The 24,935-nt window shown below is 48.7% G+C and overlaps 2 protein-coding genes across 2 annotated transcripts in view; one reads left to right on the plus strand and one right to left on the minus strand.

Moving 5' to 3' along the window:
- The window catches only part of LOC116957728 (uncharacterized), a 59,767-nt gene extending 51,645 nt beyond the window's left edge, over positions 1–8,122 (minus strand). The window contains exon 1 of the mRNA XM_032980051.2: positions 7,366–8,122. The gene's annotated coding sequence lies outside the window, so the exon portion shown is untranslated. The remainder of the gene's footprint in view (positions 1–7,365) is intronic.
- A 2,765-nt stretch (positions 8,123–10,887) lies between these two features.
- Positions 10,888–24,935, plus strand: part of LOC116957732 (TBC1 domain family member 10A-like) — a 35,526-nt gene continuing 21,478 nt past the window's right edge. Inside the window, exons 1-3 of the mRNA XM_032980057.2 lie at positions 10,888–11,481; positions 22,906–23,023; positions 24,771–24,878. Of these exons, the coding sequence (XP_032835948.2) occupies positions 11,438–11,481; positions 22,906–23,023; positions 24,771–24,878 (270 nt within the window). The 5' untranslated portion in view covers positions 10,888–11,437. The remainder of the gene's footprint in view (positions 11,482–22,905; positions 23,024–24,770; positions 24,879–24,935) is intronic.

Below are 24,935 nucleotides of genomic sequence, written 5' to 3' on the forward strand. Positions count from 1 at the left end.
TCTTCTCGGCCACGGTCATTCCCTCCCTTCTCTACGCTTGCGAAACGTGGACCCCCCTAATGGAACATCTTCACCGGTTAGAAACATTTAGGCTGGCCTGCCTACGATCCATCGTGGGTTTAACCAGACTGGATTGTGTGAGGAGCTCACAAATCCTTGAAAGATCTGGGCAAGGTCCCATCGGTGAGCTCCTCTGGCGGGCAAGGCTGCGATGGCTGGGTCATGTAGCCCGAATGCCCAGCCACCGCATGCCGAAACAGCTTTTGTTCGGCCGGATCGAGGGGGCTAAACGGGCGCGGCACGGGCTAGAGAAGAGATGGAGTGATGTGGTACAGGAGGACGTGGAGCTGAGTGGACTTGCCGATGACTGGTACCAGCGGTGTCAAGATTGGCCTCTGTGGAGGAGGCTCGTGAAGGACGCTACTGGGTAGTTGGAGGTAGTCACCCACCAACAACAACGGAGGGCGGAGGAGCGACGCTCACAACGAGCGGAGCGCCGGGTGGCTAAAGCACAGCAGGTTGGCACAGTAGGGGGCACAGGTGGTGCATCAGTCAGTCATCTCAGTCAGTCGACCCGTGGCACCTGGGTCTGCCCCGTGACCTCCTGCCAGCGGGCGTTCGACACTCCACGTGGCCTCAAGGTGCACGTCCTTGCATTCTAGATTTAAAGCTTTCGTGACTGCAAGGATCCATACTCTTTGGTTCTATTCGATAAAGTCACGTAGGTAAAAAATAAAACAATAAAAATCACGACGTTTTGGCCACAACACAAGCGGCCTTCATCAGGTGAAGGGACCAGGCTGTCTCGAGGACAGCGCTAGAGTGAAACACAGCCATGCTCAGACCGCGACCTTTAAGCTGTGTGCGAGGAAACAAGGTGCCTTGAAAAAAAAATAGCATAAAAAATAGCATTTGATTGGCCGACTTAGCATGATGAAAGGTGTAGAGGTGGTGTACATGCGGGTGAACATGCCAGTTGGCGCGGGGGGGAGGGGGAGTTTACCTATTGATGGTGTGAAAAGGGAATTTTTAAGAGCTGCGAAACTTCGGGGTACCACTACTTGAAAAATATACTGTACCATTGAAAATTAGTTTAATGTTTGGTTCGATTTAGAACATCTTTCCAATGGTTGCTTAATTTGAAACCATCTTCTCGGTTGAAATTGTGTCTGTGTTTGTAGATCTGAATTGTCTCGTGAACAAATCTCTGATAAAAACCCGTGGGTTTGCATTTTCAATGGTACAGTATATTTTTCAAGTAGTGGTACCCCAAACTTTCGCAGCTCTTAAAAATTCCCTTTTCACACCATCAATAGGTAAACTCCCCCTCCCCCCCGCGCCAACCGGCATGTTCACCCGCATGTACACCACCTCTACACCTTTCATCATGCTAAGTCGGTCAATCAAATGCTAATTTTTATGCTAATTCCTTTGTCAAGGCACCTTGTTTCCTCGCACACAGCTTAAAGGTCGCGGTCTGAGCGTGGCTGTGTTTCACTCCAGCGCTATCCTCGAGACAGCCTGGTCCCTTCACCTGATGAAGGCCGCTTGTGTTGTGGCCGAAACGTCGTGATTTTTTTGTTTTATTTTTTACCTACATGACTTTACCGAATAGAACCAAAGAGTATGGATCCTTGCAGTCACGAAAGCTTTAAATCTAGATTTGGTAATAGCTGCTCATTCAGAGGAGGAGTTGGAGACGCTGCTGTTGAGACTGGAGCGTGCCACTAAGAGGTGGGGCCTTACCATCGGCCCCACCAAAACTAAGCACCTGCCTGGGTATTTTGTACCATCGGACAATCCACTCCCACAACTCCCAATCGGTGATGGGGCAGTTGTGGAGAGAGTGGAGAGTTTCCCATACCTGGGCAGTGTGCTTATGACCAGCTCCAGTTTAACAGCAGAGGTCTCACTCCGAATCAGTCGAGCGGCAATATCTTTTCATTGGTTGCGTAACGTTGTGTGGAAGCTACCTGGTCTGTCGCTCCGCACTAAGCTTCAGGTCTTCTCGGCCACGGTCATTCCCTCCCTTCTCTACGCTTGCGAAAAGTGGACCCCCTTAATGGCACATCTTCGCCGGTTAGAAACATTTAGGCTAGCCTGCCTACGATCCATCCTGGGTTTAACCAGGCTGGATTGTGTGAGCTCACAAATCCTTGAAAAATCTGGGCAAGGTCCCGTCGGTGAGCTCCTCCGGAAGGCAAGGCTGCGTTGGCTGGGTCATGTAGCACGCATGCCCAGCCACCGCATGCCGAAACAGCTTTTGTTTGGCCGGATCGAGGGGGCTAAACGGGCGCGGCACGGGCTAGAGAAGAGATGGAGTGATGTGGTACAGGAGGATGTGGGGCTGAGTAGACTTGCCAATGACTGGTACCAGCGGTGTCAAGATCGGCCTCTGTGGAGGAGGCTCGTGAAGGATGCTACTGGGCAGTTGGAGCCAGTCTGTGTGTGTCTGTGTGCGTGGTGTGTCTGTGTGCGTGTGTGTGTTAGTGGGCAGTTGGAGGCAGTCGCCCTCCAACAACAACGGAGGGCGGAGGAGCGACGCTCACAACAACGAGCGGAGCGCCTGGTAGCTAAAGCACAGCAAGTTGGCACAGTAGGGGGCACAGGTGGTGCATCAGCCAGTCATCTCAGTCAGTCGACCTGTGGCACCTGGGTCTGCCCCGTGACCTCCTGCCAGCGAGCGTTCGACACATCACGTGGCCTCAAGGTGCACATGGCCTGGCACAAGCGTCGTGGTGACGGCGCCGCCACTTAGTGGCGAATGGCGGTTGTTGTTGTGTAGTAGGGGAGCGGTAGTGGAGCGGGTAGCACTATGCTGCCCTATGAACCCGGCGACCCGAGTTCGATTCCCACTCACGGCCAACACCACCAGTGACGATTATCTGAACCGGTCCTGGGCCTACCCTAGGTCGACTCAGCCTCAAACGAGTACCTGGTGCGGTGTGTACTAAACATCGCCACTGGGGAGACAACGGCGGACGGGCGTAGTGCTGGCCACCCACCTCCTCGTGTGCCACAGTGCCGGCCTTCATAGGCGCTGCTAATCGCTACTAACAACACTTGCCCCTACAGTCCGCTAATGCTACACGGGGGATCTTTGTATTTGTGAGTGAAAATTGGCGATGCTGTAGTTGCTGATGATGCTGCTGATGATGACGCTGCTGTTGATGATGCTGCTGCTGATGATGAGGCTGCTGCTGATGCTGCTGATGATGATGCTGATACTGCTGCTTTTAATGATGATGCTGCTCCTGATGATGCTCATGATGATGCTACCGCTGACGATTCTGCTGCTGCTGATGATGCTGGTGATGCTAAGGATTCTGCTGATGCTGCTGCTGTTGATGATAATGCTGTTGATGATGCTTATGATGATGATATTGCTGCTGTTGATGATGCTGCTGATGATGATACTGCTGCTGATGATACTGCTGATGATGATAATGCTGCTGCTGATGATAATGCTGCTGCTGATACTACTGCTGCTGATGTTGCTGATGATACTGCTACTGCTGTTGATGATGCTGCTGATGCTGATGATACTGCAGCTGATGATACTGCTGCTGATAATGCTGCTGATGATGATGCTGCTGATGATGCTGCTGCTGATACTACTGCTGCTGATGATGTTGCTGATGATACTGCTGCTGTTGATGATGCTGCTGATGGTACTGCTGCTGATGACACTGCTGCTGATGACACTGCTGCTGATGCTGCTGCTGATGATGCCAGATCCACGTGACCCCACTCTAAGCCGCTTTTGTGGAGCTTATAACGCGTGACAGGGGCCAGGGTAGCTTCTGAAAAAATAAATAATAGTAGTAAAGTGAATTACCTCAGGCGAATGATTAGTTTTTAATTATTTTGTGATCATTATTTTACTATATTTTGAAGTTTTGTTTAAAAAAAATTGACATTTTTAAATTCTTAATACATTTTTAGGCAATTTTTTAAAAACATTTTTATTTATTAAGTTTTTATAATATTTTTCGACAATTTTTCGATTTGTTTTAAACATTATTATTATATTTATTTTATTATTTTGTGACAAAAAATGAGAAGTGTATTACTATTTTAATTTTTTTTAAAAATCTTTTGACTATTTAAAAAATAAAATTGCAATTTTTATTTATTTTTTCACTATTTTGTGATTCTTTTTTCTGATTTTGTGATTCTTTTTTTATTTGTGCGTGAAAATTTGTCGTGAGCGATTTTGCTTCTGATTTTGTTTTTACCTTTGTTCGGGTGTGTGTTTTGCGTATTGTGTGTTTGTGTATTGTGCTGTGTATTTTCTGTATTGTCTGTGTATATTATTGTGCGTTGTAATTCGTAGTGGGCATTGTGTTTGTGTACTGTGTAGTGCGTATTGTGTTGTGTATTGTTTGTGTGTATTGTTTGCGTACATTGTTTGTGCATTGTTGTGTGTTTGTGTTGTAACGTTCTGGGACCAATCCGCGCACGCTACAAAGAGCTTTACAGATCATCGGATTTCTCCTCCTGCAATATAAATATCACGATAATAGTAATATAATAATTAATGTTATTATAATATAAATAACATGAAAATCACGTGACTCCCGCCATATGTCGGAATATTTATTTTATACTGTGGGTGAGCAATCCGATGATCTGTAAAGCTCTTCACTCACAGATGTCCAGTAGTCGACCTAGGCGTTGTCCACGTAAGCTCCCCGCTAATCCATATGGCGGGGGGTCAGGATGGGGGAGGGAAGGAGAGGGCTAGTGGGGGGTGGTGGGATCTGGGGGGTTACCACCCCTAGATCCACTCGGCTTGAAATGGGGGGGGGGGGGTCACGTGACGTCAGTGCGTGGTAGCGGTCAGCGCAACGAACCCGGCGACCCGACTTCGATTCCTGCTCACAGCCACCACCAGTGACGAGTATTTGAACCGTTTGCAGGCCTCCCCTAGGTCGACTCAGCCTCAGATGAGTCTCTGGTGCGATGTGTAAAAGCATGACCAATTGGGGGACAAAGGCGGCCGGGCATGGTGCTGGCCACCTACCCCCTTGTATGCCACATTGCCGGCCTTCGTGGGTGCTCCACCCCCATTCACTGCTATTAAACATCGGCATTGGGGCAGACAAAGGTGGCCAGGCTTGGGGTGCATCGTGGTACTGTACCACCCACCCCCCTCTGTGTGTACCACAGTGGCGGCCTTTATAGGCGCTGCTGCAACTCGCTACTAACAGCACTTGCCCCGACAGAAACTGTATGGGCTTCCTGGGGGCGCTTTGCCTTTGTGTGTGAGTGCGAGTGTGGGTGAGTGTGGGTGAGTGAGTGAGTGAGACTGTGGGTGAGTGTGGGTGAGTGAGTGAGTGAGAGTGTGGGTGAGTGAGTGAGAGTGTGGGTGAGTGAGTGAGAGTGTGGGCGAGTGAGAGAGTGAGAGTGTGGGTGAGTGTGGGTGAGTGAGAGTGTGGGTGAGTGTGGGTGCGTGAGTGAGAGTGTGGGTGAGTGAGTGAGTGAGAGTGTGGGTGAGTGAGTGAGTGAGAGTGTGGGTGAGTGTGGGTGAGTGTGGGTGAGTGAGTGAGTGGGTGAGTGTGGGTGAGTGAGTGTGTGGGTGAGTGTGGGTGAGTGAGTGAGTGAGTGTGGGTGAGTGTGGGTGGCTGAATGAGTGAGTGAGTGAAAGTGTGGGTGAGTGTGGGTGAGTGAGTGAGTGAGAGTGTGGGTGAGTGAGTGAGAGTGTGGGTGAGTGAGTGAGAGTGTGGGTGAGTGTAGGTGAGTGTGAGTGAGAGTGTGGGTGAGTGAGTGAGAGTGTGGGTGAGTGAGTGAGTGAGTGACAGTGTGGGTGAGTGTGGGTGAGTGAGTGGGTGAGTGTGGGTGAGTGAGTGAGTGTGTGGGTGAGTGTGGGTGAGTGAGTGAGTGTGGGTGAATGAGTGAGAGTGTGGGTGATTGTGGGTGAGTGTGGGTGAGTGAGTGAGAGTGTGGGTGAGTAAGTGAGAGTGTGGGTGAGTGTGGGTGAGTGAGTGAGAGTGTGGGTGAGTGAGTGAGAGTGTGGGTGAGTGAGTGAGTGTGTGGGTGAGTGTGGGTGAGTGAGTGAGTGAGAGTGTGGGTGAGTGTGGGTGAGTGAGTGAGTGAGTGCGAGTGTGGGTGAGTGTGGGTGAGTGAGTGAGTGAGACTGTGGGTGAGTGAGTGAGTGAGAGTGTGGGTGAGTGAGTGAGAGTGTGGGTGAGTGAGTGAGTGGGTGAGTGTGGGTGAGTGTGGGTGAGTGAGTGAGTGGGTGAGTGTGGGTGAGTGAGTGAGTGTGTGGGTGAGTGTGGGTGAGTGAGTGAGTGAGTGGGTGAGTGTGGGTGAGTGAGTGTGGGTGAGTGTGGGTGGGTGAATGAGTGAGTGAGTGAGTGAAAGTGTGGGTGAGTGTGGGTGAGTGAGTGAGTGAGAGTGTGGGTGAGTGAGTGAGAGTGTGGGTGAGTGAGTGAGAGTGTGGGTGAGTGTAGGTGAGTGTGAGTGAGAGTGTGGGTGAGTGAGTGAGAGTGTGGGTGAGTGAGTGAGTGAGTGACAGTGTGGGTGAGTGTGGGTGAGTGTGGGTGAGTGAGTGAGTGGGTGAGTGTGGGTGAGTGAGTGAGTGAATGAGTGAGAGTGTGGGTGATTGTGGGTGAGTGTGGGTGAGTGAGTGAGAGTGTGGGTGAGTGTGGGTGAGTGAGTGTGGGTGAGTAAGTGAGAGTGTGGGTGAGTGTGGGTGAGTGAGTGAGAGTGTAGGTGAGTGAGTGAGAGTGTGGGTGAGTGAGTGAGTGAGAGTATGGGTGAGTGTGGGTGAGTGAGTGAGTGAGAGTGTGGGTGAGAATGTGGGTGAATGGATCGGTGAGTGTATGAGTGGGTGGGTGATTGAATGGGTGAATGAGTTAGTGATTGAGTGGGGTGAGTGATCTAGTGGGTTATTGTGTATGAGTGAGTGAATCTGTGGCACTGGGAGAGACAAAGGCGGCCGGGCGGGCGTGGTACTGGCCACCTACCCCCTCTGTGTGTACCACAGTGGCGGCCTTCATAGGCGCTGATGCTACTTGCTACTAACAACACTTGCCTACATCACTGTGTAGGCTACCTGGGGGAGCTTTGCCTTTGTTGCGTAAAAGCAATAGATTATCACAACCACCGCAACCATCACTATAACAACCACAACAGCCGAAACACAACCACATTACCAACATCACCAGCGCCACCACCATCATCATCACCATCACCCTCATTACCTCCATCACCAACACCATCGATACCACCATCACCACCATCAACATTATCACCATCACCACCATTACTAACACCTCCACCATCAGCATCACGATCATCAAAATCACCACCACAACTACCATCACCACCATCTGCGCGTGGACAAAGAGTGAGGCTTACCAGAAAGCCGGAGACACGAGGAGACGCAGAGGCAAAGCCCGGGAGACGCGTGGAGACAGAGGGAGACACGAAGGGGAGACAATCAGAGACACTGGGAGACAGGGGGAGATACGGGGGGAGGGAGACACTGGGAGACAGGAGGAGACACGGGGAAAGGGACTGGGAGACAGGGGGAGACACGGAGGGGAGACGTGGTGGGGAGACGTGGTGGTGAGACAATGAGAGACACTGGGAGACAGGGGGAGACACCGTGGGGAGGAAGACACTGGGAGGCACTGGGAGATAGGGGGAGACACGGAGGGGAGACACGGAGGGGAGACACGAGGAGAGACACGGAGGGGAGACGTGGTGGGGAGACAATGAGAGACACTGCTAGACAGGGGGAGACACTAAGAGACAGGGGGGAGACACGGAGAGACACTGATAGACCCTGCGCGGATTCAGCACCGCGGGCCGTGGACAGCGCGGCGCATGCGCATTGCGCGCCCCGCCTCGGGCTGCGTGGGGGGAGCGGGGGGTTAAGGGGAGATGGAGTTTCAGTGTGTGCGTGTGTGCCAGTGTGTGTGTCACTGTCTGTGTGTGTGTGTCAATGTAGGTGTCTTTGTGTGTCAGTGTGCGTGTGAAAGTGTGTGTGTCAGTATGTGTCTTTGTATGTGTGTGTTTTTGTCTGTGTGTGTCTGTGTGTTTCTGTGTGTGTCAATGTGTGTCAGTGCATCTGTGTGTCATTGTCAGTGTGTGTCTCTTTGTTTTTGTGTCAGTGTGTATGTGTGTGTGTGTCAGTGTCTGACACACACACACATACATATTGATACGCAAAGACAATGATCCCCCATTTAGCCTTAACAAACTGTAGGGGCAAGTGCTGTTAGCGGGCACCTATGAAGGCCGGCACGGCACACGAGGGGGTTGGTGGCCAGCACCACGCCCGGCCGCCTTTGTCTCCCTAGTAGCGAAGCTGACACAGCACTCTGTACTAATTTGAGGTTGAGTCGACCTAGGGGAAGCCCAGACCGGTTCGGATAATCGTCGCTACTGTTTGCCGTGCGGTAACCACTACGGAACCGCTCCCGACACACACACTGGCACACACACACTTACATAAAGGCAAATAAACTAAAACACTGACATACACATTGACACAGACAGTGACACAAAGACACACACACATACACACGCAAACTGACACACACACTGACACTAACACACTGACATACACAAAGACACTAAAACACTAACCACTAACACTCACACAGACTGACACAAAGACACACACTGGTGCATACACACTGACACGCATAAAGACACTGACACACACAAAGACACTGACACAAACACTGACACACACACAGATACTGACACTCACACACACGAAGACGCTGACACACAGACTGGAAGTGACACACACAATGACACAATAACACACACACAGACCGGTGCAGAGGCACAGAACAATCAGCAAACACAGCTGATGGCAACTCCTCCCCTCTCCCATTCACACACGCGTCTGTGTGCACGCGTGTGTGTGTACGTGTGTGTGCTCGTTTGTGTACGTGTGTGTACACGTGTGTGTACGTGTGTGTACGCGTGTGTGTACGTGTGTGTACACGTGTGTGTACGCGTGTGTGTACGCGTGGCTGTGTGTTCGCGTCTGTACTTGTGTGTGTACATGTGTGTGTATATGTGTGTGTACGTGTGATGTGTACGTGTGATGTGTACGCGGGTGTGTGTACGTGTGTGTATATGTGTGTATGTGTGTGCGCGTGTGATGTGTACACGGGTGTGTGTACGTGTGATGTGTACGCGGGTGTGTGTAAGTGTATGTGCGTGTGATGTGTACGCGGGTGTGTGTACGTGTGTGTATATATGTGTGTCTGTGTCTTTGTGTATGAGTGGGGAGCAGTAGTGTAGCCGTTAGCGAACTGCGCTACGAACCCTGCCACCCCAGTTCGATTACCACTCACATCCAACACCAGTGACGACTATTTGAACCGGTTCTGGGCCTCCCCGAAGGTCGATTCAGCCTCAAACGAGTACCTGGTACGATGTGTAAAAGCATCACCACTGGGGAGACAAAGGCGGCCGGGCGTGGTGCTGGCCACCCACCCCCTCGTGTGCCACACGGGCCTTCATAGGTGCTGCTACTCGCTACTTACAGCACTTGCACCAACAGTCTATTAAGGCTACACAGGTGAGCTTTGTCTTTGTGGTTGTAATGGTTGTGATGGATATGGTGGTTGTGATGGTTGTGATGATGGATGTGATGGATGTGATGGTATTTATTGTTGTTATGCAGTTGGAGGCAGTCGCCCTCCAGCATCAGCCGAGGGCAGAGGAACGACGCTCACAACAAAGAGTGGAGCGACGGGCCGATAAAACAGCGAGTTGTACCTAGCCTGGCACAGCAGTCAACCCATGGCACCAACAGGGTCTATCCCGTGACCTCCTCCTGCAGCTAGCCTGGCACAGCAGTCATCCCATGGTACCTGGGTTTGTCTCGTGACCTCCTCCAGCACATAGCCTGACACAGCAGTAAATCTATGATACCTGTGTCTGTCCCTAACCTGGCACAGCCGTTAGCCCATGGTACCTGGGTCTGTCCAGTGACCTCCTCCTCCTGCACCCAGCCTGGCACAGCAGTCAATCCATGGCACCTGCAAGATCTGTTCCGTGACTTCCTGCACCTAGCCTGGCACAGCAGTCAAGCCATGGTACCTAGGTCTGTCCGGTGACCTCCTGCCAGCTGGCGTTCGACACTTCACGTGTCACAAAGTGCACCCAGCCCAGCGCAAGCACCGTGGTGCCGTCACCGAACGGTGGTTGTTGTATGACACATCCAGCACTGGGAGACGAAGGCGGCCGGGCCACACTTGGCCCAGATGCCCAATTGAGCTATCTGGGGGGGGGGGGGGGTAGACATCTGCTAGGCGTGGATGAATGAATGAGTTGGGGGTGGGGTGAGTGGGTGAGTGAGTGGGTGGGTGGGTGAGTGGATGGGTGAGTGGATGGGTGAGTAGGTGGGTGAGTGAGTGGTTGAGTGAGTGGGTGAGTGTGTGGGTGAGTGATTGGGTGAATTAATGAGTGGGTGAGTGGTGGGATGAGTGGTAGGGTGAGTGATGGTCACGTGATCTCCCGAGCTCTTTATCCGCTCAGCAGATGGGCGACAGACGGGGGAGGGGGTTACACACGTGTCCAAGCCCCGCCCCTCTCCTTGCAAGGGACCCACGTGATCCACCCCCCTCCTCAAGAGAACCCACGTGACCATCCCCCCCTCCATCTCCCCCTTCCCCACTATGGCACCAACGTGACAAATCCCCCCTCCCCTCATCCCTCCTCCCCCCCAGGTGACCCACGTGACAAATTCCCCCTCCCCCCCGGTGACCCACGTGACAAATCCCGCTCCACCAGGTGACCCACGTGACAAATCCCCCTCCATTCCCCCCTTCCCCCCAGGTGACCCACGTGACAAATCCCCCCCCATTCCCAACTTCCCCTCACAGGACCCACGTGACAAATCCACCATCCCTCCCCAGGTGACCCACGTGATCAAGCACCCCCCACTCACCCCCCATGCGCTTTACGACAGCGAGTAGCTGGCGAATCTTCTTTACGGCAGCGACGGTCGTCATGGCGACGGCGTAAGCGGCCTAGTAGCTTAGGCTAGGTTTTTAACTTTATAAAATATTTATTTTAGTTTAATCCAGAACTAAAACTGGGAGACACGGGGATAGGGTTCTCAATCGAGAGTCTGACACGGGTCACCAATATGATAGACGTCGAATGTAATACGAAGCGAATAGAATAAATGGGAGTGAAATCTGAGCAAAAAAATGCATCTGCAAACCACCGTAACTCTTATTCATATTATTATTCTGTTAAGGTGTGTCGGTTTTTTTATGGTTAACAATTTCACGGTTTTATTATTAAAGCGAAGATGTCGTGGGGGAAAGAGGGAGTTTCTGTAAGGGCCACGACGGCGGTTTAAAATAAAAAAAAATCACTAGGCCCCGATCGGGACCACGGTCTTGCCTCGTCTCCCTGGCCGGGTTGGAGTCTCGGGCCCCGCGGAGGCGAAATGGCGGAGCGCGGGGTCGCCGAGGCCGAGACAACGAAGCCCGGGTGAGTTGAAGAGCTTCATAGCTCATCGGGTTTCTCCTCCAGGCCGAATGAGTGTGAGCGTGTGAATGAATGAGTGTGACTGTGATTAAATGTGAGAGTGAATGAGTGGGAGATTGTGCGCGTGTGAATGTGTGAGAGTGAATGAGTGCGCGTGTGAATGAATGGATGTGAGGGTAAATGAGTGTGAGAGTGAATGAGCGTGAGAGTGAGTGTGGGAATCAATGAGTGAATAAGTGAGTGATTGAATGAGTGTGAGAGTGCGCGTGTATGAGTGATTAAGTGTGAGAGAGTGAATGAGTGATTGAATGAGTGTATGTGAATGAGTATGTGAATGAGGGAGTGCGTGAATGAGTGAAAGTGAACGAGTCAATGTCTGAATGAGTGTGATTGCGCGCGTGAATGTGTGAGAGTGAGTGTGAGTGTATAAGTGTGAGAGTGCAGGTGTGAGTGAATGAGTGATTGATTGTGAGAGTGAATGAGTGAGAGAATGAGAGTGACTTGCGGGAGGACAGCAAACTAAACACAACAAGAAGCAAAATTTTGATTTAAAGCTTTCGTGACTGCAGTAATTCATATTCTTAGTTTTTTCGGTAAAGTCACGTTGAAGGGAAACAACAAAATAATAAAATATATAAAACAATAAAAAAATTCTCACGACGTTTCGACCATAACTCAAACGGTCGTCTTCAGGTGTGTTGGTTTGCATAAATGTATTTTTAAACGGCGCATTTATTTATTTATAAAAAAACGTTAGCGCAACGATTTGGCAGTTTATTTAGGACTAGTCCATCTATATTCTGAAAAGAGGAGGGGGGAGACGAAATTTTTTATAATGTATGCTGTCTGAAAGCCACTGTAAGCGTGAACAATCAATTAAGACCTGAAATGGTTTATCAAATCTTTCCAATGATTGCTAAGATAGAATCCATCTTCTCGGTTGAAATTGTCTCTGTGCTTGTATATGTGGATAGCCTCATGAACGAATCTCTCATAGTAGCCAGATGGCTTACAAAGAACCTCTGTCTTGGAAAAGTCAATGGCATGTGAGCCTACTGAATTAGAACAATGATCTGCCACGGCCGAGGTGTTGGTCCTACCGTGTTTAAGGTCTGCTTTGTGTTCACGAATTCGGTCCGAGACATGGCGTTTGGTTTCTCCAATGTAACTACTACCACAGAGGCAACTTAGTTTGTAGACACCAGGGTATTGTATGTCTGGAATCACATCTTTTACAGACGGAACCAGATCACGGATTTTATGTAATGTGTTGAAACGGACCTGGATCTTGTGTTTATTCAAGATTTTGGAGATCTTTTTTGTGATCCCCGCAATGTAGGGTAAAGTGATGGTTTTGAAAGGCTCCTCAAGAGGGTTCTTCTTCATGGTTTGAGTGATAGCTTTGCGGATTGTATAGTCGGAGTAACCATTAGCCCTAAGAGCTTGGTGTACGTGCTTGAGTTCACTGCTTATGTGTTCCTGGTCGGATATGCATTGGGCTCTATGATACAGAGTCTTGATGAGAGAATTCTTCTGTGATGGATGGTGGTGGGAATCCGGTTTCAGATAAGCATCCGTATGGGTAGCTTTCCTGTAGACAGATTGGCTCATTGAACCATCAGGTCTCTTTTTAATTAGGACATCCAAAAAAGGTATCTTGCCATCTATTTCGACTTCCATGGTAAATCTGATGGCTGGGTGTATGGAATTGATGTGGTGGAAGAATTGGTCTAGAGCAGGCCGGCCATGTTGCCAGATGACAAAAGTGTCATCCACGTACCTCTTCCATAAGGTTGGGCGCAGAGTGGCAGTCTGGATGGCGTCAGTCTCAAATTTCTCCATGAAAATGTTAGCTATAACTGGAGAAAGGGGGGAGCCCATTGGGGTGCCCTCAGTTTGTTTGTAGAAAGTTCCATTCCAAGTGAAGTATGTATTGGTTAAACAGTGTCTCACCAGGGGGGGTACCTCAGTGTTTAGTCCTTGATGAACCAAGTCTTCAATGATTGCAATGGTGTCAGGTACAGGAACCTTGGTGAATAAGGAAACTACATCAAAACTGACAAGCAGGTCGTCTGGGGACAGGGAAATACCCTTGATTGTCGATACCAGGTGAGTAGAATTTTGTACCGCAGAGGTGGTCTTTCCAGTGAAAGGACGCAGGATTTCAGACAAAAAACGAGCTAGTTTGTAGGTGGGGGAGCCGATAGTAGAGACTATGGGACGAAGGGGTGTATCTACTTTATGTATTTTTGGTAAGCCGTATAATCTTGGTGGCCTGGCAGCAGAAGGTTTCAACGAAAACTGTTTAGATTGATCAATTAATGCGGTTGAATCAGAAATTAATTTGTTGGTTTGTGTGACGAGGCTGTTGGTGGGATCTCTTTTTATTTTTGTATAACTACCATCGTCGAGTAATTCTTAAATTTTGTTGTTGTATTCTATTTTATCCATGATGACAGTAGCATTGCCTTTGTCAGCTGAGAGGACTACAATATCATTCCTCTTTTTTAATTTATATAATTCAAAACGCTCATCTTTGCTGAGGTTGCTAGCTGGCATCTTAGCGTTTTTGAGGGTTGCAGCGATTTCAGATCTTGCTACGTCTGCATCGATGTGACCCAGGCCCCTGAGTGCAACGTCTACTTGGGCAATTATATCATTAACTGGTATGTGTTTAGGTGTGACTGCAACGTTTAGACCTTTTGCTAAAACGGATTTCAGACCATCGGAAATAGAACTGTTACTGCGATTAATTACGACTTTGTTAACGTCTAACTTTTTGGTGTGTGGGTCCGGTCTTTTGTTGAAGAGGAGGTTAAATTTGGAAATCAGGTTTTCCTTACATTGGTCGACATAGTAGCTGCTACTATCTGCTGCTACTATCTGCTACTATGTCGACCAAATGTAAGGAAAACCTGATTTCCAAATTTAACCTCCTCTTCAACAAAAGACCGGACCCACACACCAAAAAGTTAGATGTTAACAAAGTCGTAATTAATCGCAGTAACAGTTCTATTTCCGATGGTCTGAAATCCGTTTTAGCTAAAGGTCTAAACTTTGCAGTCACACCTAAACACATACCAGTTAATGATATAATTGCCCAAGTAGACGTTGCTCTCAGGGGCCTGGGTCACATCGCTGCAGACGTAGCAAGATCTGAAATCGCTGCAACCCTCAAAAACGCTAAGATGCCAGCTAGCAACCTCAGCAAAGATGAGCGTTTTGAATTATATAAATTAAAAAAGAGGAATGATATTGTAGTCCTCTCAGCTGACAAAGGCAATGCTACTGTCATCATGGATAAAATAGAATACAACAACAAAATTAAAGAATTACTCGACGATGGTAGCTATACAAAAATAAAAAGAGATCCCACCAACAGCCTCGTCACACAAACCAACAAATTAATTTCTGATTCAACCGCATTAATTGATCAATCTAAACAGTTTTCGTTGAAACCTTCTGCTGCCAGGCCACCAAGATTATACGGCTTACCAAAAATACATAAAGTAGATACACCCCTTCGTCCCATAGTCTCTACTATCGGCTCCCCCACCTACAAACTAGCTCGTTTTTTGTCTGAAATCCTGCGTCCTTTCACTGGAAAGACCACCTCTGCGGTACAAAATTCTACTCACCTGGTATCGACAATCAAGGGTATTTCCCTGTCCCCAGACGACCTGCTTGTCAGTTTTGATGTAGTTTCCTTATTCACCAAGGTTCCTGTACCTGACACCATTGCAATCATTGAAGACTTGGTTCATCAAGGACTAAACACTGAGGTACCCCCCCTGGTGAGACACTGTTTAACCAATACATACTTCACTTGGAATGGAACTTTCTACAAACAAACTGAGGGCACCCCAATGGGCTCCCCCCTTTCTCCAGTTATAGCTAACATTTTCATGAAGAAATTTGAGACTGACGCCATCCAGACTGCCACTCTGCGCCCAACCTTATGGAAGAGGTACGTGGATGACACTTTTGTCATCTGGCCACATGGCCGGCCTGCTCTAGACCAATTCTTCCACCACATCAATTCCATACACCCAGCCATCAGATTTACCATGGAAGTCGAAATAGATGGCAAGATACCTTTTTTGGATGTCCTAATTAAAAAGAGACCTGATGGTTCAATGAGCCACTCTGTCTACAGGAAAGCTACCCATACGGATGCTTATCTGAAACCGGATTCCCACCACCATCCATCACAGAAGAATTCTCTCATCAAGACTCTGTATCATAGAGCCCAATGCATATCCGACCAGGAACACATAAGCAGTGAACTCAAGCACGTACACCAAGCTCTTAGGGCTAATGGTTACTCCGACTATACAATCCGCAAAGCTATCACTCAAACCATGAAGAAGAACCCTCTTGAGGAGCCTTTCAAAACCATCACTTTACCCTACATTGCGGGGATCACAAAAAAGATCTCCAAAATCTTGAATAAACACAAGATCCAGGTCCGTTTCAACACATTACATAAAATCCGTGATCTGGTTCCGTCTGTAAAAGATGTGATTCCGGACATACAATACCCTGGTGTCTACAAACTAAGTTGCCTCTGTGGTAGTAGTTACATTGGAGAAACCAAACGCCATGTCTCGGACCGAATTCGTGAACACAAAGCAGACCTTAAACACGGTAGGACCAACACCTCGGCCGTGGCAGATCATTGTTCTAATTCAGTAGGCTCACATGCCATTGACTTTTCCAAGACAGAGGTTCTTTGTAAGCCATCTGGCTACTATGAGAGATTCGTTCATGAGGCTATCCACATATACAAGCACAGAGACAATTTCAACCGAGAAGATGGATTCTATCTTAGCAATCATTGGAAAGATTTGATAAACTATTTCAGGTCTTAATTGATTGTTCACGCTTACAGTGGCTTTCAGACAGCATACATTATAAAAAATTTCGTCTCCCCCCTCCTCTTTTCAGAATATAGATGGACTAGTCCTAAATAAACTGCCAAATCGTTGTGCATGGCGCTAACGTTTTTTTTAAATAAATAAATGCGTCGTTTAAAAATACATTTATGCAAACCAACACACCTGAAGACGACCGTTTGAGTTATGGTCGAAACGTCGTGAGAATTTTTTTATTGTTTTATATATTTTATTATTTTGTTGTTTCCCTTCAACGTGACTTTACCGAAAAAACTAAGAATAACAACAAGAAGCAGTTCTAAAGAGATGAGTTTTCAATGTAGTAGTGTATTTTATAGTAGTGTAGTGTATAGTAGTGCAGTGTGTATTAGTGTAGTGTATCGTAAGTGTAGTGTGTTGTAGTGTATTGTAGTGGATAGTGTTTAGTCGTGCTGTGTAGTGTAGTATATAGTAGTATATAATGTAGTGTTTAGTCGTGCCGTGTGCAGTAGTGTCGTGCATATTATTTTATTATTATTATTCTTCTTTTATATAAAAATCTCCGCGCGCCCTTGCGAGGGATTTGGCTCTCGAACGGTGGGGTATAGGCAGAATTTGTTTTGCCAGCCAACACGCCCTAAGCCACGCGGTGGGAATAGGCTATTCCCTTTTCACGTCCGTCACCTTTACATTAGTAAAATGAGCAATTTTGTGACATTTTGATATAATTATTTCTTTATTGCGCGACACCGGCCGTACCAACTCACGCCAATTGGGTGGGGGGAGACGGACCCTGCCAAGTGATGCGCGTTCGGTCGAGCTCACTGTACTGACAGCCTTTCATGTCGAATGTATTATGCTTTTTCAGCTGCTTCCCGTATTGCCAGCTTTTTATGTCCACTGTAGCAATGCTTATGTCATTGAGTCGGCGTACTGCCGGTCTATAATCTAGACTGTAGCCTGCTTCTCAACTTACCTGTGCGTACTGCTGCTATTTAATGTACACTTATTTCAGATTATTTCTTCTATGCATTTCTATTATTTCGATTGCTCACGTCCCGCAATTTACTGATACGTAGTACTGCGATGCTGATAGCTGTGCCATCATCGGGGATTGCTGTGCACGTCGATGTGTGTGTGTGTGAGTCGATGTGTGTGTTTGAGTCCATATGTGTGTGTGTGTAGGTCCATGCGTCTGTATGTAAGTCCATGTGTGTGTCTGTTAGTCCACATGTGTGTGTAACTCCATGTGTCTTTATCTGTGTATGGGAATCCATATGCGTATGTGTGTGTACGGCAATATGTGTGTCAGTTTATGTATGTGTGTGTGAGTCTATGTGTGTGTGTACGTCGATATGTGTGTAACTCCATGTTTGTGTATCTCAAGTAGATGTCTATGTGTGTGAGTCCATATGTAAGTCGATGTGTTTGTGCGTGTGAATCGATATGTGTGTGTGTGTTAGTCGCTGTGTGTGCGTGGCTCCATGTTAGTGTAAGTCCATTTCTTTGCGTGTCTGTTGGTCCCTGTGTGTGTCTTAGTCTGTGTGTGCTTTGTTGACCTGGTCAAGGCCTATGATACCATCAGTAGGCCTGGCCTCTGGGTTGTTCGTGCTTTCAGAGTCCCTGACCCTCAGCTCACGATCCTTAAGGACCTTGATGATGGTGAGCGGCCCCGCGTCAAACTACGTGGCCGTGAGTTAGAGCCATTCCCTTTACACCTTTGGGTGCAACAGGGATGTCTGGCTCCCACATTATTTTACATATATTTTTACTACGTAGTTCAGAGGAATTACCATCTGGTACAGATACAATGGGAGGCTGATCGATGCCCGGGTGCGGTCAAGGGATGGCTCCCTATTACTCAACCACGTTATGTATGCTGATAATCTGCTAATTGCTGCTCACTTGGAGGAGGAGTTCGAGGTGCTGCTGCTGAACCTGGAGCTTGCCACCAAGAGGTGGGGCCTTACCATCAGCCCCACCAAAACTAAGCACCTCCCTGGGTATTTTGTACGATCGGACACTCCACCCCCACAACTCCCAATTGGTGATGGGGCAGTTGTGGAGAGAGTGGAGAGATTGCCATACCTTGGCAGCTAATGACCAGCTCCGGTTTAACAGCAGAGATCTCACTCCGAATCAGTCGAGCCAAATGATCTTTTCATCAGTTGCGTGACGCTGTGTGGAAGTTACCTGGTCAATCACTCCGCATGAAGCTTCAGGTCTTCGCCAACATCTTCGCTGGTTAAATACATTTAGGATGGCCTGCCTACGATCCATCCTGGGTTTAACCAGGCTACAATGTGTGATGAGCTCACAAATCCTTGAAAGATGTGGACAAAGTCCCATCGGTGAGCTCCTCTGGCAGGCAAGGCTGCGTTGCCTGAGTCATGTAGCCCGCATGCCCAGCCACTGCATCCCTAAGCAGCTTTTGTTCGGCCGGATTGAGGGGGCTAAACGGGTGCGGCACGGGCTACAGAAGAGATGGAGTGATGTGGTACAGGAGGACGTGGAGCTGTGTGGACTTGCCGATGGCTGGTACCAGCCATGTCAAGATCGGCCTCTGTGGAGGAGGCTCCTGAAGCACGCTACTGGGCAGTTGGAGGCAGTCGCCCTCCAACAACAACGGAGGGTAGAGGAGCGACGCTCACAACAACGAGCGGAGCGCCAGGTGGCTAAAGCACAGCAAGTTGCCACAGTAGGGGGCACAGGTTGTGCATCAGCCAGTCATCTCAGTCAGTCGACCTGTGCCATCTAGGTCTGCCCCGTCACCTCCTGCCAGCGGGCGTTTGACACTTCACGTGACCTCAAGGTGCACATAGCCTGGCACAAGCGTTGTGGTGACGTCACCGCCACTTAGTGCCAAATGGCAGTTGTTGTTCAGTCTATGTATGTGTAGAGGTGTTAACTACGCACTGTTGCGTAACCTGCATTGCCACCAGGGCAGTGCGGCATTACCTCTGGGTACAACGGTTGGGGTCAGTCCAGGTGAAACGGATCGTAGCCAGGGTTTGGTACGAACCAATCAGACGGTTCCACTTGGGAATGTATGATTGGTTCTACCTGGCCACGAAGGAGTATAAGACGGGTGACCCAACAGACCTCGGGGAGTTCTCTCCCTGCACGAAGACAGAAGACTGGGCTGAAGCCTAGCCAGGACCCTGGACCAGCCTCCCAGCCCTTCTAAGGGCTAAGGCTCGGCATACCCAGTGGTCAGGACCCACCGGGCCAGCGGTGGGTCAGATAGCCTCCCCTAGGTCCTAGCCGGAGGACTCTAGGCTAGGTTAGCGGTAGACGTGTGAGCCCCGCCAAGTCCGGAGGCTGTACCTCCCTAGGGTATCGGGTGAGGGGACCGTATATCCCTCTGTGTGTGTTAAGCATTGTATGAAGAATTAATACAATAAGCAGAGTGTGCCTCCTAAGAAGTCTGCTCGTCTTTACAACACTACATATGTATCTGTGAGTCGATATGGGTGTGTAACTCTATTTGTGTGTCAGTCGATTTGTGTATGTAACTACATGTGCGTGTCTAAAGCCGATGTCTGTGTGTGTGAGTCCATATGTGTGTGTGCGTGTAAGTTCATGTGTTTCTATGTGTGTGGGTCGATGTCTGTGTGTAAGTCCATGTGTGTGTCTGCCTTTTTTGCCCGGGCAACGCCAGGTACTTACCGCTAGTCTTACCTATAAAATTCATTTTCTGTCCGTCCGTCCGTCTGTCTACGCATGCGCGCTTGCGAGGGATTTGGCTCTCAATCGGTGGGGTTTATGTAAAATAAAATATCCAGGTACCACGCCGTAAGCTCCGCGGTGGGCAAGCGCTATTTTCTTTTCCTGTCCGTCACTTTGAAATTAGTTTAAATCGCGCTTTTTAGCGATTTCTCGATGTTTATTAATTTATTTTCACTATTATTTGCTTATTTCCCTTCACCGCTCGGGGCGGGACAATGCAGCAAACTGCGCATGCGCGCAACGCTCATCACGGTTAGCCCCTAGCAACCCACACACGATCGGCACAAATTTTCATTCGCGCTAAACATGCAAGGTTGTTTGTTCACAGTGTGAGGTTGTTTGTTCACAGTGTGATGTCCTCTTCTCCCCACCCCACTCCAATACGTCCTGTTACTACTATAGAGCCCCCAGATATGATTATAGCGCTTACGTAGTATTATTGTAGCGTGGCCGGGGGGGGCGGCCCAGCCCCCAGCCTGCCAAGATGACACCTCGGCCGGCTGCACACTCTCGGCGAGGTCGGGGGCTCTGCACGGGACTAGGCCTCACCACGGCAATGTTACGTACCATTTCCTTGCTTCTTTCCCTAACCTTACCTTGCTAGAAACACAGTTTTTTTTTATAATCACCTTTATGATATTACATTAACTATGTTTGTGTGCAGACTACTGTTTTTGTTTTCCTGCTCACAACTAATCTTTTAATAATCACTTTGTCATTATTATATGTATTATTTGTCAACTCACCTTTATAGAAAACTTATTTTGATAACCACCTTGATAATATTACATTCATACTGTTTGTGTGCAAACAACTAATTTTTCTCTTCCTTGCTTAGTTAACTAAACTCACGTGTGCTCACAACTAACATTCTTTCAATACTCTTTGGTTCTTTTGGTAAAGTCACATGACTTTACCGACATAACCAAAGAGTGTGGATTCCTGCAGTCACGAAAGCTTCAAATCAAGCTTCTTTCAATACCTTGGTCATTAATAATATTCTTATTATTGTGTCAACTAACGTTGACAGAAACCGTAATTTTAAAGAATCACCTTGCAAATATTACATTCATAATGTTTGCGTGCGGACAACTAAGATTTCAAAATTTACTTGGTCGATATTAATATATTTTTAATTGTGTATAACTCCTTGTGTGCGTGCGAGTCCATGTGCGTGTCTACCACCATGGCTGTGTGTCTACGTCCGTGTGAGTGTGTGCGTATCAGTCGATGTATGTGCGGCTCTATGTGTGTGTGCATGAGTTGATATCTCTGTGTGTCAGTCGTTGTGTGTGTTAGTCAATGTGTGTGTGTGGTGTGTGTGTGTACACAACTAATATTTAACAATTAGGTTACTTCAATTTTAAATAATTGTGTGTGCTTGCGTCGATATCTGTGTGTGTGAGTCGACGTGTCTGTGTGTGTGAGTCCATGTGTGTGTCAGTCGATGTGTGTGTGTTTGTCAATGTGTGTGCGTGTTTTGTGTGTGCGTAAACAACTAAGATTTAACAATTTAAATAGTACTTTTTTAATATTTATGTCTGTCTAAGTACATGTGTGAGTGGATGTGTCTGTAAGTCGATGTGTGTGTGAGTCGATGTGTCTGTGTGTGTCAGTCCATGTGTGTGTGGCTCCATGTGAGTGTGTAAGTCCATTTCTTTGTGTGTGTGTGTAGGTGCATGTGTAGTGACATATGACATCACTACTGTATCGGGTCTGTATACACATGACGTCACTGTCATGTTGGGTCTATATGCGTGATATCACTGCCTGTTCGGTATGGAGGCTGTTGATGGGTGCCACGGGGGTTGTGTCAGGCCGTGGCACTCTGAGTGACCCCGGCTGGACACGTGACCGGATCCAAGAGGGGGCCGGGGGCCCTGGGGGATCCTGGGGGTCACGTGGTCAGGGAGTGGAGCCTTCTCGTGGGTTTGAGAAGGGGGGTGTGGTCAGGGTGTGGCCGGTCACACTGGAGAGGCTTATAAGCGGGCTCAGCTCACAGAGCTGGGCTGTTGGTGCCTGGGATGAAGCCGTCGTATGAAGACTCTGAAGAGAGAAGCCTCCAGTCATCGTGGCCAAGCAGTAGCCTCCTGGCTTGGCCACGCCAAGTAGTACCGAGTGTTAGTGAGAGTAGGACGGTGGTCCCCACCTTATGTGTAGGGTGTGTTGCAGTTGTGTTAAATAAATAGTGTTGCCTCCACACGAGTGTAAGTGCCTCTATCGAACCATTACGAGTGTGTGTGTAACTCCATGTGTGTGTATCTAAAGTCGATGTCTTTGTGTGGGTCAATGTCTGTGTGTGTAGGTCGATGTGTGTGTCTGTCTTTTTTTTCGCCCAGGCAACGCCGGGTACTTACCGCTAGTAGGAGTATATAGTAGTGTAGTGTATAGTATAGTGTATAGTAGTGTATCGAAGTGTAGTGTGTAGTAGTGTAATTTATAGTAGTGTGCAGTAGTGTAGTGTGTCATAGTGTAGTATACAGTGTATTGTATAGTAGTGTATAGTGTAGTTGTGTATAGTAATGTGTCGTGTATAGTAGTGTATAATAGTGTGTAGTGTATAGTGGTGTATAATAGTGTGTAGTGTATAGTAATGTGTAGTGTTTTGTAGTGTAGTATATAGTGTATAGTAGTGTAGTGTATTGTGTAGAAATGTATAGTAGCGTAGTGTATAGTGTAGTAGTGTATAATAGTGTGTAGTGTATAATAGTGTGTATACGTTGAACTTCTTTGGCACCGTACACAGCCAAACCAAACTAAACAGTTCTAAAGAAACAAGTCGAGATTATTTAAACGATGATTATGACCTGCGAGTGAAATGCAGGCAGCAGCAGGAGGAGGAGGTGGAGGAGGTTCCGGTGGAGTTGGTGAGGGAGAGGGAAGTTCAGTGGCTCAGAGTCCTCTCCGACTGGGACGGCTGGATGGGCGCTCGCCCTGGCAAGGTGAGGGTGAAGCACAGCCTGAAGGGGCGGGTGTGTGTGTGGGTGGGTGAGTGAGTGAGCGGGTGGGTGAGTGGGTGGGTGAGTGCGTGGGTGAGTGAGCGAGTGGGTGAGTGGGTGGGTGGGTGAGTGGGTGAGTGGGTGGGTGAGTGGGTGGGTGTGTGAGTGGGTGGGTGGGTGAGTGGGTGGGCGGGTGTGTGTGTGGGTGGGCGAGTGCGTGGGTGAGTGAGCGAGTGGGTGGGTGGGCGAGTGGGTGAGTGGGTGAGTGGGTGAGTGAGTGAGTGGGTGTGTGAGTGGGTGGGTGGGTGAGTGGTTGGCTGGGTGGGTGGGTGAGTGGGTGGGTGAGTGGGTGGGTGAGTGAGTGGGGGGGTGAGTGGGTGGGTGAGTAAGCGAGTGAGTGAGTGGGGGAGAGAGGAGAGATGAGCTGATGATGAGTGAATGGTTTGGTGGGTGGGTGGGTTGGTGAGTGGGTGAGTGAGTAGGTGTGTGAGTGGGTGGGTGAGTAAGCGAGTGGATGAATGAGTGGGTGAGTGAGTGGGTGTGTCAGAGAGAGGAGAGGTGGGCTGATGATGAGTGAATACTTGAGTCGGTGAGTAGACGATTCAGTGGGTGAGTGTGTGGGTGGGTGGGTAAGTTAGTGAGTGGGTGAATGATTGGGTGAGTGGGTGAGTGAGTGAATGAATGGGTGAGTGAGTAAGTTGGTAAGTGGATTACTGGGTGGGAGCCTGTGTGAGTAAATGCATGAGTGAGTGAGTGAGTCTATGAGTGAATGGATGAGTGAGTGGGTAATTGAGTGAAAGGATAAGTGCGTGGGTGAGTCGGTGTATAGGTATGTGGGGAGCGGTAGTGTAGCAGTTAGCGCGCCATGCTACGAACCCGAGTTCGATTCCTGCTCACGGCCAACACCAGTGACAATTATCTGCACCATTCTTGGGCCTTCCCAAGGTCGACTCAGCCTCAGATGAATACCTGGTGCATTGTTTAGTAAACACCCCCACTAGAGAAACATAGGCGGCCAGGCGTGATGCTGGCAACCCACCCCCTCGTGTGCCACAGTGCCGGCCTTTATATGTGCTGCTCGCTAACAGGACTTGCCTCTACAGCACTGTTGAGGCTAAACTGGGGACCTTTGTACGTGTGTGAGTTTGTACATAGGTGCTGCTACTTGCTACTTACAGAACTTGCCCCAACAGTCTATTAAGGCTACACGGGGAATATTTATGTGTTTATGTGTACATAGACGCTACTTGCCATGAACAGCACTTGCCCCAGCAGGTCTGTTGAGGCTACATGGAGGATCTTTGTCTCTGTGTGTGTGAGCGTGTGTCAGTGTGTACATAGGTGCTTGCTATGTGCTATGAACAGCACTTGCCCCAACAGTCTCTTAAGGCTGAACGGGAGATCTTTGTCTTCTGCGTGTGTGTAAGTGTGTACATATTCGCTGCTACTCACTATTAACAGCAGTTTAACATGTAGGCTTTCGCGACCCATATTATCCATTATAGAGGGGTTTTTTTAGTAGGTTAGATCGCGTAAATATAAATGTTCTGTTCTTAAACCCGCCACCACCCGACACAGCCGATTAGTAAGGTTTGTCACGTCAGCAAAACGTGCCAATTCGTTACTAGTTGAGAACTAACCGGTTGTGTGTTGGAGAGTCCACCCACAAAATGTGTGCGTACTAAACAGCCCTTGCCCGAACAGGACTGTTGAGGCCACATGGGGGATCTTCGTCTCTGTGTCTGTACAGGTTCGTGAACTCTGCAGACTGGGAGTGCCCAACTCTCTGCGGGCGCGTGTTTGGCTCTTTGTGACGGGAGCCAGGACTCGCATGCAACGGAATCCGGGAAAGTTCCAGGTGACGTGAGCATGCGCGCGTCTGTGTGTACGTACCTGTGTGCGTGTAGCGGTTAGC

Source organism: Petromyzon marinus (assembly GCF_048934315.1).
Source record: "Petromyzon marinus isolate PM22_M1 ecotype Great Lakes invasive population chromosome 84 unlocalized genomic scaffold, UKy_Petmar_22M1.pri1.0 chr84_unloc.3, whole genome shotgun sequence".
NCBI classification, from domain to species: domain Eukaryota; kingdom Metazoa; phylum Chordata; class Hyperoartia; order Petromyzontiformes; family Petromyzontidae; genus Petromyzon; species Petromyzon marinus.